The 14,317-nt window shown below is 47.4% G+C and overlaps 1 protein-coding gene across 1 annotated transcript; it reads left to right on the top strand.

Annotated features, from left to right (window-relative positions):
- Positions 1-11,364: 11,364 nt before the first annotated feature.
- Positions 11,365-13,783, top strand: GPKOW (G-patch domain and KOW motifs). Its single transcript, XM_051989626.1, has one exon. The coding sequence runs from the start codon at positions 12,078-12,080 to the stop codon at positions 13,350-13,352; it is 1,275 nt and encodes a 424-aa protein (XP_051845586.1). The 5' UTR covers positions 11,365-12,077; the 3' UTR covers positions 13,353-13,783.
- The last annotated feature ends 534 nt before the right edge of the window (positions 13,784-14,317 follow it).

Here is a 14,317-nt window from a genome sequence, read left to right as displayed (position 1 = left end):
ACAAATAGTAAGACTTAAAGTATGGGATATTGAAGTAGAGAAGGGGTATCTATGGTGCACACCACTGGGATGAAGCTCTCAGAGACCCAGCTCTTCCTCCACTCCTGGCTCCAAATTTCACTGCTGAGATAATACTGGTTGTTTAAAAGTCCCAAAGATTAGATAAAAGCTTGGAGGCTCACCATAAGTGAGTCAATCACCTGGGAAAGTGTTAATATCTAAGAATGATAAAACTATGATTGTGATCCCTTTGAGGTATGAACCTCCCTGATCAGGTTAAGAAAGGAACGATGAGGGCAGTTGAGATGGTCTGATTATGTTAAGGAATTAACCCCAAAGGGGTTAAGCTAAAAATTGATCAGTTTCAAAAAAAATACCCATAAAAATGAGACCTGAAAATGCTAGCTCTTTCTCCTAAAAGTCCCTGCTGCTCACAACTCCAATCCACAGTTATAGGCTCATCCCATTCTCTTCCTCTCTTCACCTGCGTCCTTTCACCATCTCCTCCTGTATCTTCACTTTCTGCTGCTCATCTTTGTATGCTCTGTGATTACCCATTGTGGTTATTAAAGTGCTGATTGCCACCCCATTTCCCACTGCCATTTATAGTCTGTCTTAGAGAGTCCCCAAAGAACTGGGCACGCCTGTCTCCAATTCACAATTTCATAAATTAATTATCAATTCAGCAGTTATCATGGTGTGTGGGAGGCCACCACCAAACCTTGACACAGTCTCTATGCCCAAGTGACATTAGTTGTGAGGTTAAAAACCTTGAACTTGAATTTGCCAATTTGTTCTATAACCAATAAATCCTAGAGTAATGGGTTACATTTTCACAGAAGCGGATGGATATTCTTAACTACACAGGATTTAACTTCTAACTTGGAATTAAGAGCAAACAATAAAGCAGCACATAACTAAAGACTTACAGAATAGCTAAATGCTAGCTGTGACCTTGACTCCAAAAGTCTCTGGTTACATAGGATGGAGCCAAACTGTAAATTCTAGGAAAGACCACACAAATCTTCATTCCCAATGGTTGCCATTTTGTAAGTCAGGCAGGAATGATCATTTGTAGTTTGACACATTTTAGATGTTGTTACTCTGGCCCTAGTACTCTAACCATTCATATTAAAATCTGAATTAGATTTTATGAATCTAATTTTAATAGAATTTAAATAATTTAATTTAAAATAAATTTAAATAATACAACAGAATTTTATGACTCTAAAATATGAGTTAAAATTCATGGGAGTTGGTCCTTGTTCAGTCCTCTGAGATACTATCACTGGCCTATTCTGGCCTCAGCTATCCTATCTTGACTCAACGTGAACGGACTTAGCAATGGATCTTAGCAAGGAGCAGCCTTGCCATTTTGCTCAGCACCATGCATTGCAAATGACAAATGAAAACACATTCTTTTTCAATTCTTCTCCCAAGGGTAGTTACAGAGAATGGGATACCTCGGGTGCAAAGATACATATTCTAGAAGTTCCCGTGGATAGAGATCTGTCCTCAGAGTAGGGTCCCATCTCTCACACATAGTAACTCTTTGTCGCATAGTGTCCATGGAAGTCTTCAATCAGTAGTAAGCAAACTGGTAGCACCTGCTCAGTAACAGAGAGATAATTAGGGCCATTCAGAGGATAAATGATCTTCCTAGAGTCACACTTGGCAAAAAGACAAATGGTCACAATTTCCCAAAAACAATCCTGTATGATCTCCTGCTTACATTTGGACTTAAAGCTTTAACAGCCTATGCTCATCCCCAGAATAAACATACTCAACTTTTGCAGTCTTTCCCATTATGGAATCATGGAAGGAGGAAGAGTCAGAGAGAAAGAATGTGAGAAAGAGATTCTACTACATGTGAAAGTATGGGGGTTAGACCAGGAAGGAAGGAGAATGACTGATACGAAAGAATAGGGAAGATAGTAATCTCTCTTTTCTCCATTTCTCAGAAGCCCTCGTGGTTTCTTCATCTCCCCAACTCAGAATCTTTGGACATTAAAGAGCCTCTAGGTTCAGGGGGAAGAGACTCAGACTGATGGATTCTGCAGAATTGGATTGGCTCAAGTTTCTCATTCTTACCATCACACAATCTTGTCCTTACATCGGTCACAACCTCTATCTAATCCATCCCTTCAAAAACCATCTTAGCACATGGAGAAGTGTTAGAGTTCAAATGTTGGAATTTGTTCTTCTCAAAGCACAGCCGGTTTAGAGGCTTGGAGCCCTTTGGATGTCTCCAAATCCAAAGGTTCTGTCCTTCAGCCTCTGCCTCTGCTTTATTCTGCCTCCAACCAAGACAGAGATGGAAGGTCTCTCTTATCTCCTTCTGGGGAGCCCAGCCACCAACTTGCCCCGGAGAGAGGGCTTCTGGCGTAGCTCCACTGAAATCCGTCAAAGTGTTCTCTGCACAAGAGTCGTTCCTTTCGAGTCCAGCGCGATCAGCCAGCCAAGAGGAAAAAATGTATTCTGGAATGGCTGTCTCGCCTTATATGTGAACCTTCTGAGAGAATGGGATTATGGGTTTTCTTCCATAGTGCTCTCTGGCCCAAAGAGCTTTAAGGTGTGGACTCCCTTGAGTAAAGGTGGGAACACAAGCCTTGTCTTGATTAGTTCTACTTAGTACCTTGTTTCAGGTTCTGGCCAAAACAACTTCTTGTAAGATTAGATCAACTCTAATTACTTAGCAGTTAGTAAGGATTCCAACAGAGAAGAGACAGGCAGAACATGTCAGGACAGAGAATTTTCTTAGGACTGTGAGACAATCCATACCTTTCCCAAGCCCGAAGGGTGCAAACCATACAAATCACCCAAAGACAACAAGGTTAGCTGGCTTATCTACCATCATTTACTAACTGTTTATCCTTCTTAAATCCTTGAATTATAAAGTTTGCACAGAAAAGCTTGGGAAGAACAATGCAGATTAAATATGGTCTGATATGGGTCTCCCTAGCAAGTGTGGTCTAAGATACTGTATAACTGACTCTGAGTTTTCCCTGGCCATGGTGCTAGAAGAAGGTTTTAATGAAGCCAGAGCAACAGCCACTATTTCTAAATAATCTTGTACTTTAAAAGACATTGCGTTCTGACAAGCCCACAAGCAGGTTTTCCATTGCTGAGTTCCTTGAAATGAAGCCAAAAGTTCAAATTGTTTCTTCCATAGTCTTCAGGTCAACATATAGCAGGAAAAGTGGTCTGGAAATTAATGCTTAGATTTAAAAAAATGGATAAAATAAAGGAACCAAATTCCCAGTAATATTTACTGTGCCCTTCCCTAACCAATCTTCCCTAGAGTTATACAAGAACTGGAACTCATGTGATCACCTCCCTGCATCTCTGGGCACCATTGTATTTATCCTGATGTCATCATCGCATATCTGAGAAACAGCCTGGAATTTAAAAATAATAATATCTATCTTCTGTTCCAGGAAGCACTTTCGGACCTTCCTTGGGAGAAGGATGTAAGGTGATCCTGTTCAACCCTCTTAATTTTACAAATGAGGAAAAGGAAACACAGAGATGTCCCATTTCAAAAAAAGGTAAGTAGATCCAGATCTTCATTCAAGACCTCGACTCTAAATTGGCTCCTTTTGTCCTTGCTGCCTTGGTTCTCATCAGCAAGTGATCTATCTTCTAGTAAAAATACTCTTTAAAGGAACCTTGAACTCAGTCTGACATCTCCCACATGAGTACTTGATACCTGCCATTCACTGTTCTTAAATGTCCTCCATTTCCCTACTCAAATGACCTCCATTTCCCTACCCATTAAAAAGTTTTCATCTTTAAGGTTTATATAAATCTTATACAATCAATTATGCAAAGATACAAATTATATAACTAAACAATCCAGGTAATTCCATGGATGCAAGTTGGCATAGTGTGTGTGGTCTGATAGGCAACATTCCTCACCCTATTCCCCTCCCTTAGATTTGGGGAAAATATATTTCAAAGAGTTAGAAAAAATATCCTCATATATGAAATTGTACAGGAAGTAAGCTGAAAATGGGTGAATAGTAATCAAGAATTGAGATTCTATTGACACAAGAAAAATAATTCCAATTAAGAAGGGAAAACCATATTTGTCTATAAACAACAATATGGATACAAGTCATCAATCAACTTGAGTTTTTAAGAGGCACATTTTTAGGCAATAACATCAAGACTATTGTATAAGAATTGCATCAGGAATATGAAAATTCATCACGAGCTGAGTTTTGGGAGGAATTCACAACATAACAACAAAGACATTGTTTTTTAAGCTATAATAGAAGAGATAATTAAAGACATGGTATGTTAAGGCCTATTCTAACCCCAAGACTTTTCCTGCTGGCCTATTTCACAAATTCTAGACACTAACACTGGAAACACTGAATAAAAGACCTTATATGAATGTTAATCTATTTGCTGTCCCTATAGCTTTGTTTTTGTATTATGGAAACTAGTTAAAGATGGTATGCTAGAGAAGTCTTCTGATTGTCTGATGGGGCTTAAAATACAATGGTTGAAAGAGAAATAAGAAGGGTCACCAAAAGATTTCCCCTCAGCCCTGTGGTTGTCAAAAGGCTCCCCAGAATCCTACAGGACTCAGACACACAAGCTGGAATAGATGGACAACAGAGTACAAGGAAAGGGAAGAGGTTGGGGAAGAAGGTTACTTGTCATCAGCTGCTCCAAGGGGAGATGTGGGAAAATCTGAAAGCAAAATCCTGTTCAGGATTCCTCAAAATCTATCAGAGCAGAACCCAGCTGAAAGGAATAGTTTTCCCTTACTCACTCCAGGCCGATGCAGCACGAGTAACCCAAGGCAAGACAAGTGCTCAAGGCATTTACAAAATCCTTGGATGTAGGACACGAAGACCAGTATAATGGGAATGGACCTTAAAGAGACAGAGAGAAGGAGCTCAGTGGATAGAGGGCTGAGCCTGGGGTCAAGAAGACCTGCAGTCAAATCTGGCCTCAGATACACAATAATTGTGTGACCTTGAGCAAGTCACTTAATGTTAGAATCCTAGTGTTAACTCAATGGAATTGATAGAAACAATGCTTGTGTTTACACCTTTAAGAGTTTACACATTAGAGGTCACACATTAGAGCTCACATCTTTAAGAGAGTTTACACATTAGAACTCACACATTGGAGTTCACAAGTATGGGAGATACACAAAGTTAACTTGTAACTTTGTGAATTCACACCTCCCATAATCCCACTCTCAGATGAGGAATCAACCTTTGAGTTTACACCTCAAAAACAGCTGAGTTAGTGAAGTGAGTTAATTTGGGAGATTGCTAAACTAGACACTGCAGTTGGGCAGAACCAAGGATTCAGAGGGAGCTGGAGGCGACAAAGGACAAGTTGCAAGAGCTCTTAGAACCAAGCAGAGAGATAGGCCTCTAAGAAAACTAACTGGGCTATTTTGAAAGAGACAATAAAAAACTGTACTTAAATCCCTAGCTGTGTTTGAGGTGATTATTCCTTTGAACCAAAACTAAGGCTGCCTCCAGAAAACCTCCCCAAGAAACCTGCTCCCAGAGAACCATTATATATTATAAAAAAAGAAGAAACCACTACAACTTAACCTCTTTTTGTACTAGTTGTTTGCTTAGTTGGTTGGCTGACTGGTTAGTGGCTAATTGGTTGGTTGGCTGACTGGTTAATTGGCTGGTTGCTGTCCTTCATTCTCAAAGAGAACTAAAATGACATCACTACATTGTTGTCGAGGTACAGAGCATATATAACTGTAGCTGATCAGACAGCTCCCAAGGCTCTAACACAAGTAGTCTGGGTGAACATTTGGAGTGGAGCTTTCTCTAAATGCATGAATCTTGCATTTCTTTTGAGCCACTTTAATGCGGCTTCACTCACAGCACTACCACCTTCTCGGACGTAGACATGTCATGCTAGGCAAATCCTCTGCCAGCATCGTTCATGTCACACAAGTGATTGTAAAGTCCTTCAGAGAGATCTTGAGCGTGTCCTTGTATCACTTCTTTTGATCTTCATGTGAGTATTTTCCTTGCGTGAATTCTCCACAAAAGAGTCTTTCAGGCAAATGTACTTTTGTCATTTGAACATGACCAGCCCACCAGAGTCGTACTCTCGGTTCGAATGCATGGCAGTTCAGCCTAAGAAAGGACTTCAGTGTCTGGGATCTTATCCTCTGGTAATCTTCCTAAGGAAATTCAAATGGAAATGATTCCATTTCCTGGCTTGACACTGGTAGACAGAGCGGGTTTCACAGGCGTAAACATGAGGTCAGCCCAATGGCCCTGCAGACCTTCAGTTTGGAAGTCAGTCTAATATCTCTCTTGTCCCACACTTTTCTTCAGTCCCAAACACTGAGCTAGCTCTGGCAATGTGTGTGTCAATCTCATTATCAATATGTATCAGTACCTAGAAAGGATACTTCCAAGGCAAATGAACCTACCCACAAGCATTCAAAACATGACTATTTGCTGTAACCAATGGTTCCACATATGGATAATATGGTGCTGGCTGAAGGAGAACCTGGATTTTCTTGGTGTTAATTATTAAGCAAAAATTAGTACGTGAAATTGATACGTGTTTGTATCTCGGCTTCAGAAGCTGCAGTGAGCACAAAATGATCTACAAACAAAAATCATGCACCAACTCTCCCTCCACTTTAGTTTTGGTTTGTAGCTTGTTCAAGGTGAAGAATTGACCCTCAGTGTAGTAACTGATAGTAACTTACTTTGATTTCACGTGGGTCTTCATTGAAGGTATTTAACAACATGGCTGAAAACATCAAGCTAAAAAACATGGCAGCGAGCACCCAGCCTTGTCTCCCTCCACTGGTGATTGGGAAAGCTCGAGAGCATTGCCCATTGTGCAGAACCACAACAATCGTGCCATCATGACAAATCAGACCAATGAACTTCTCTGGGAAACCAAATTTTGGCATAATTTTCCATAAGCCCTAGAGACTAACAGAATCAAAAGCCTTGGCCAAATTACAAATGCTGTATACAGATGTCTGTTCTGTTCCTAGCATTTCTCTTGAAATGTTCAAGCAGTAAACTGTAGAGAGACAGGACATAAGAATCCATTTCAGGTTTTGAAACTTAAAGTACTTTGGTGCAACGATTTCTCTTCCTATTTACTATAGCAGAGAATGACCTACTTTGATAAAGATCCTCACAATTGAAGCAAAGTGCAAATTCTGCTATATAATAGATCAAAGACATATCTCAGAACTTAGGACAGGAAAAGCAGCCCAGCATGGAGACCAAAGACATTTGAGAGACATGTACTTGAGGACATTGGTATGATAATTTTGCTCTGATGTGGATCACAACTATTTTTGTATTTCTGTTGAAGGGCCAAAATCTGGGTTTAAAATCATTTGCATCTCAGTAGATTGGGCTTGTTAGAAAAGATACAGAATATCAAAGAGTGTGTTTTATATTGGCTCTATAAGCATTGGAATATATATATATATATAATATATATAATTTGTTATAATATTATATATACTATAATATAAAATATTATAGTGTAGTGTATTAAATATTATATAATATTCTCTCTGACCAATAAATTTGAAAATTTCATAAGGAAGTCTTTCATCTGGCCCCTGATTCTCTCACCCTTATCAGTATTGGAACAGAACTTCAACAATAAACACCACATCAATTGTTCCTCAGACCTTTCTGAAGCTACACTGGCTCTCAGACAGATGACCTTTTTTCCAGATGTAAGATCAGACTACTGAGGAGGTCTCTGATCAGAATATTGCCAGCAATGGCCAAGAGCGAGAATACCATGATTGCCATAGGACAATCTCTTCCCTTTACCTTTATAGAAATGGATAGTGGAGGCAGCCTTGAAATCCTAGGTTATAACCTCCTTTTGCCATATAATCTGGGAAATTTCAATCAGATTTTGTACAACATAAGTATTGTAAATATGAAAGAAAGGAATCAAAGCCCTCCCCATTCTGCTTCCTTTGTAGAGCATGAAAAGAAGAATCTTTGGTCAAAGGGATGTGGGTCAAGGACTCAGCAGGTCCCACACAAAGATCAAAGCCATCTAAGGAAACCCAAACTGACCAAGAAGCTCCTCACCTACATCTCCATTAGTTGATTCAGATGATGATAGTGTCCCAAGAAGGAAGTAACTTCTACCTCTTAGAGTGGCCTATTTATGTTTGGGCTAGCTAGTTGCTAGGCAAATGTGGGTTCAGTTTATGGTTTTCTGCTTACAGAATCCACAGCTAGCCCTAATTCTCCCCTCTGGGGCTACTTAGAACAAATCTAATCGGTCTTCACATGACAGATCTTCAAACACTTAAAAGGTGGCTATTATGTTTCTTACAAGTCTGCAGTTGGCTTCTTGTCCATCCCCACAGAACAACTTATTTTCTTCAAGATTCTCCGAATCCTGTGCAAACTTGAAAGACAGCAGATGATCCACAGCCTCTTTTCCTAGCCACCTCAGAATAGTCATATGAGCGGTTTCCCTCCTCCTGAAGAGTAATCAGTCTATACTCAGGATGTGGGCCTGGCCTCTGACAGACGGGAGGAAATCTCACAAAAGTGAGGACCCATTCAAACCAAAGCAGCAGATCCAACGTCGAGACTGGGCTTGCAGAGAACAGAAACCCAGAGCCTCCAAGCCTTGAACCTCAATCTTCAGACGGAACATCTCCCTCCTCATCCCTGGGTTTGATGGGAGGCTGCCTGGTGTAATGAAGAAAGTGTGGGACTTGGATCTAGGGGATCTGGATCTATAACCCGCCTCTGACACCAGCTGGGACTCACAGATAAGGCTCTTAATAACCCAAAGGATTATGTACAACGAATATTATCTTGCCTACTTTACAGGTAAGGAAAATGCGGTTCAAAAGCTCACCATCCAAGTCTAGTAGCTCATGTTTGCCTGTGAACCTGAGATATTCTTGCCCAGCACACCTGGGTCAGAGGTCAAGATTTAGACTAAACAGCTGAATTTGATCTCATCCTGTAAAGATGGATGAGGCTGCAAGGGAGAGTTATCAGGTACATGTGGTACATACGGGCAATGCCATAGGACAACTTGGGACACAGACATAGGGTGACTATCAACCACCAACTAGACCCTTCCCAAATGGTGTTAGAGCTGTTTCCTAACCCTAACCCCCCGGAAGCTTGAAATTGTGACCACTTTCCCCGTGAGGTTCACAGAACCCTCAAGTCGTTGTCTAGCTTGGGAGCACTCAGAAGCCTAACCTAAGGAACGAATGGGCTGATGCGTTCATACATCTGTCAGGTTGTGGTTCCTAGTTGGCCGTCTTGCCAAAGATCAAAGATGAAAGGATCCTTCAAGAACCTTGTGATTCAACTCCCATTTCTAGATGAGAAAATGAAGACATAGGTGCCCCAGGAAATAAGGCAGGCGCCAGCATCTCTGTACAAGTCTGCACTGCCTCTCCATGGCAGGAACAACAAATAACCCCGTGACCTTAGCACGGGCACATGTTAAGTGACCAATAGTTATCTCATTTTGCTCCGATCCTGACCTGAATCAGTTCAGAGCCAGGACTCTACACACGAGGGTTATCCTGGAATCTTAAACCTTGTGTAAGGCACAAGTGCGCAGAAAAGACCCTTGGAATCTATTGGAAACTGTCTCCCACCAATGAAGTCAGACAGGGAACGGGACAATTTCTTTCCTCTAGTCAATTCACTTACTTTAGATTCCTGAGAAAAAGAAGAAAGTGGGATATGTTTTCCCATCTTTACAATGAGAACCACGACCACTGCAGAGCAGGGAACTGTCCAACTTCTGACCTAACTGAGCTGTGAGGAGAGTTTGCCGAAGTCTAAACGGACTTCAGGGATAGAACATGCTTTCCCAGATCCATTCATTAGAGACAGCCGTCCTTCTGTCCTAACCAGAGAGCTCTGGGTCTGGTCTTTCTCCCCCAGAACCTGGGGCCTGGTCACAGCCTTTCCCCTAGATCTTCTTCCCTCCCCCCGAACATCCCAGGTTAGACCAATTCTTTAGGGTCAGGTCCTAGTACCAAGATCACGGCCAAGGACTGGGACAAATGCTTCCTGATGTAATCAAAGCCACAGCATCCGAGACAGGTTGGTTGCTGAAGGTCAGTTTTGCTAAAAGTTTGGGTTTTTTGGAAAAGTCCTGCCTCTCATTAGTGTCCAGGAGAAAAAGAATCCCCTTCTCCGACCCTTCTCCTCAACCGTTTGTGATGATGAAAGGAGGATCGTTACAATCTGGCCACCGTCAAATGCCAAGTGAAGACGATAACAAAGCCAATCACAGGCTCGGGGGAAAGTCCGGGCTTGGCTTTCAGAAAACAAACCACTTATAACGGCACAATCTTGGTTTTTGTTTTGTTTTTTTTCTTTTTCCTCTTCCAGAGCCCGAAGGTAAAAGGCAGAAAGGAAATCGTCCCCGGCGGGAAATCTGCTCCACGTGGCTTTGGTCACACTAGGAAGCACTGGTCCCGGTCCTTGGCCGTGATCTTGGTACCCGGGGCCTGACCACGAAAGAACTGCTCCAACCTGGGCTGCTCAGGGGCCCGGGAAGCTCTCGGGGAGAGGCTGCCCAGGTTTCTGCCCATGGAAGGCACAGGAAGGTGCAAGGGACCAAGGGGCAGCGGCTCTTAGGGGGACATGTTGCTCCCCCTCAGTTTTCAGAGGATATTATTCGTTTCCCGTCATACAGCGAGTTTCAGAGCCGGCTGCCCGCTGCAGGAAAGGGCCCAAGCAGGAGCCTTTCCTAGGCTCACTATTCTTCAAAGGCTTTCCCGCAAAGGGGCGCGAGGACTAATGACCCTCCCCGGTGCAGATTCCCTAGTTTGAGGAAACTTGTGTTCCGCTGCCCGGGCCTCCCAGGGGAAGTCCCCGCCTGCTCATCGGCCCCACGGGTGGGACCCCCGGGTCTGGGTGCAGGGACGGGAACCGCCGCCTGGATATTGTACGGGAGTCGCTGCCAGAGGCCGTGACGTCACAGGGAAGGGCCCTCCGGGGAACGACCGAGGGCCCGCACGCGTGGGGGAGGACGCGGAAGGGGGGAGGGAGGCCTCGAGGGCACTGGGGTGGGCGTGAGGCCGTGTTTCCCCTCCTGCTTTCCCTTCTCCCCTCTCTCCCACACCTCCCAGTGCTTGGAAACAACCAAGAGGTGACAGCGCTAGTGGCCCCTCCCTGCCGTCCACTCTGGTGCGGGGGACCAGGGAGAGGAAGACGAGGTGTTCTCCTACTCCTCAGCCCCCATCATCCTCACTACCAGAACTCCGGTGGGGGGGAGGGGGAAGGCAAAAGGAGGCTGCCTCTCCCCAAATCTCCGCATGCGCGGACAACGGCTGGAGAGAGTGGAGGGAAAGTACTACAAGTCCCGGCAGGCAGCGCGCACGGCGGCGCCGAGCCATCCTCTTATTACTTTCTTTTGCCGGATCGCTTTCTCCAAGGCGGACTAGACTGTTCTCCTCCCTAGTGCATCGTCCCCTCCATGGAACTCCCTCCCTCGGAAAGGGCGTTCAGCTTTCCGGGGAGGCTCCAATTCAAGTATAAACAGGATCAGAATTGAGAGACTACAAGGCCCAGCAGCCATAGCGCGCAAATAAGAGGAGGCAGAATGAACTACAAGGCCCAGCAGGATCCGAGCGCAAACGACTGACTGTAAGACGCAAGAGACGCCGCGCACAAGCAGCCCCAGTAAATCGGAGGAAGAAGAGGGAGATTGGGAACTAGGGATGAGTACAAGATCCAGCAGCCACCGCACGTAAACGTAGTAGCAGGTAGGGCGGACTTTAAGACCCAGCAGACACTTTGAGTGCAAACACCAGTTGCTGGTGGGGCGGACTACAAGACCCAGCAGGCACTGCGAATGCAAACACCAGCTGTGGTAGGTGGACTTTAAGACCCAGCAGGCACTTCGAGTGCAAACACCAGCTGCTGGTGAGGCGGACTACAAGACCCAGCAGGCCCTGCGAGTGCAAACACCAGCTGCTGGTGGGACGGATTTCCCCTGCGCCTGCGCCGGAAAGCGGAAGCGCTGCCTAAAGCTGCCCCAGACCCCGGGCCCTGTCTGTCCAGAGACTGGACTGCGCGATGGCGCACGGAGAGAGTGATGCCGCGGCCTCCGCGCCGCCGGGACCGGTGTCTTTCGGCTTCAGCCGCACGACGAACCGGAAGCGGCTGGCCGAAGGCCGCGAGGGGCCGCGAGAGGAAGAGAAGGACCTGGTGCGGGCTGTGGAGGGTCGGGAGCTGCGCACTGTGCGGCCCCCCGAGCAGGCGCCCCGGGAGCTGGTGATCCCGGTGCTGCGGCGCGGCCACGGGCAGAGGGAGGCCCCGGACAAGGCCGGCCTCCCGGAGGAGGGCGTCCTCCGCCAAGCCGTGGAGGAGCTGCTCGAGGAGTCCCGGCGGGCCCTCCAGGAGGGCCCCGGCGCCGAGGCTTCGGCGGCCTCCATGGCCATCCCGCTGGTGGCCCGGGGGGAAGCGGACGCGGCCCCAGAGTCGGTGGGCGCCGACTACGAGGCGGTGCCCGTGGAAGCGTACGGGCTGGCCATGCTGCGGGGCATGGGCTGGAAGCCGGGCGAGGGCATTGGGCGCACTTTCAAGCAGGTGGTGAAGCCCCGAGAAAACCCCCTGCGCCCCAAGGGGCTCGGGCTGGGGGCCAGCCTGGCACCGCCCTCGGGCCCGCCGGGGCCCAGCCGGGAGAACGCCGAGGAGCCCGTGGGACTGGCCCCGGGCAGGGCCGTGTTGGTGATGGCCGGGCCCCACAAGGGGCTCCGCGGCCAGGTGGAAGGGCTGGACCCCGACAACGCCCGGGCCCTGGTAAAGCTGGCGCCCTCCGGCCAAGTGGCCACCCTGAGTGAGCACGTGCTGCGGCCGCTAGCGGAGCCCCAGGGCCGCGACCCCAAGATGGGGCGGGGGGACCCTAAGGGGCTCGGGGCCCCGGAGGAGAAGAAAGGACAGAAGAGGAAGCTCTCCCCAGCCCGGGAGAGGCCGGCGCCCCACTGGCTGCGCAGGGACCTCCGGGTGCGCTTCGTGGACAAAAAGCACCACAAGGGTCGCTACTACAACACCAAGATGATCATCGAGGACGTGCTGAGCCCGGACACCTGTGTGTGCAGGACGGACGAGGGCCGGCTTCTGGAGGGACTGCGGGAAGACATGCTGGAGACGCTCATCCCCAAGGAGGAGAAGGCCAGGGTCATGGTGGTGCTGGGGCCGCAGGCCGGCCAGCTGGGCCGCCTGCTGGGCCGGGACAAGGAGAAGAGCCTGGCCCTGGTGCAGCTGCTGCACGAGGAGGGCCACGGCACCGTCCTGCAGCTGGACTACGACGCTGTGTGCCATTATGTGGGGCCGGTGACCGAGGACTGAAGGGCCCCTAATCTAACCCCAGGGCCGAGCTCTGGAGACCCCTGGCTATTGTGGGGGGTAGGGAGGCCCCTTATGGCACTATAGGGGCCAAAGGCTGAGGCCCCCTTTCTTCCACTGTTGGGGGGCCCTGAAGGAGAACCTGAAGGCTCTCAGTATCACTACAGGGATGGAGCCCCCCCTGTCTCTGACCCTGTGTCTGCATTGACTGGGGATCTGGAGGCAGGGGGGCCTGGGCACAGAGGAGGCCTCTGTGGCCCTGGCTTTTACTGTGTGCCTTCTGGCCATCTTGGCAGAGCCTTGTAGTGCTCATCACCATGGCGTGGCCTTTCGGGGCAGGGGCAGAGAGGGCAAGGGGAAATCACAGGGTCCTGCCTCTTCTCTTAGTTTGGTTTCTGTTTTTTGTCTAAATAAAACTGCATTTTCAAAAACAACTTTTTAGTCTCTTAGCATCCAGGACAGGTCGCCGAGGGGTAGTCGTGGGGGAGGGGAAGAATCTGAGCCTTTCATTCTTGGGACTTGAGAAGAGATTGAATCCCGGCCAGTGTTAGTGATAACAGTCCTTACAAAGTTCGCCTCTGGTAGCTGTGAGGGTCCCTGTCCCAAGCGCATGGTGGGAGCCTCCTGCTCAAGTTTGAGGCTGGCTGTGGGGCAGAAGACAAACTTGTCGCACCTTCTTTCACACTCGTGTCAGGAACCCCCACGTGCTGTTCCTCTCGCTTGGGACTGGATTTATTTGTGCTGAAGCGACCCCAAAAGAGCATCTTCTCTTTCCCCTTGGGGTTCGGTTACGCCGGGCAGATGATTCCTTCTCCTTAGAACAGGCAGAGCCGCCACCCTTCCTCGGGTCTCTCGGGACCCAGGACTTCTGACTCCAGCCGGAGCCGCCCTTGCGCCTGGCTCTAGTCCCTGGTATCCCTCGGCCCAGGGGTCACTGCCTCCTGGCAGCCCTCGCCGGGCTGTTTTGT

The sequence above is a fragment of the Antechinus flavipes genome, chromosome 3 (genome assembly GCF_016432865.1).
Source record: "Antechinus flavipes isolate AdamAnt ecotype Samford, QLD, Australia chromosome 3, AdamAnt_v2, whole genome shotgun sequence".
NCBI lineage: Eukaryota > Metazoa > Chordata > Mammalia > Dasyuromorphia > Dasyuridae > Antechinus > Antechinus flavipes.
The sequence above is the reverse complement of the archived record's forward strand: the minus strand, read 5'-3'. Positions and strand labels throughout refer to the sequence as shown.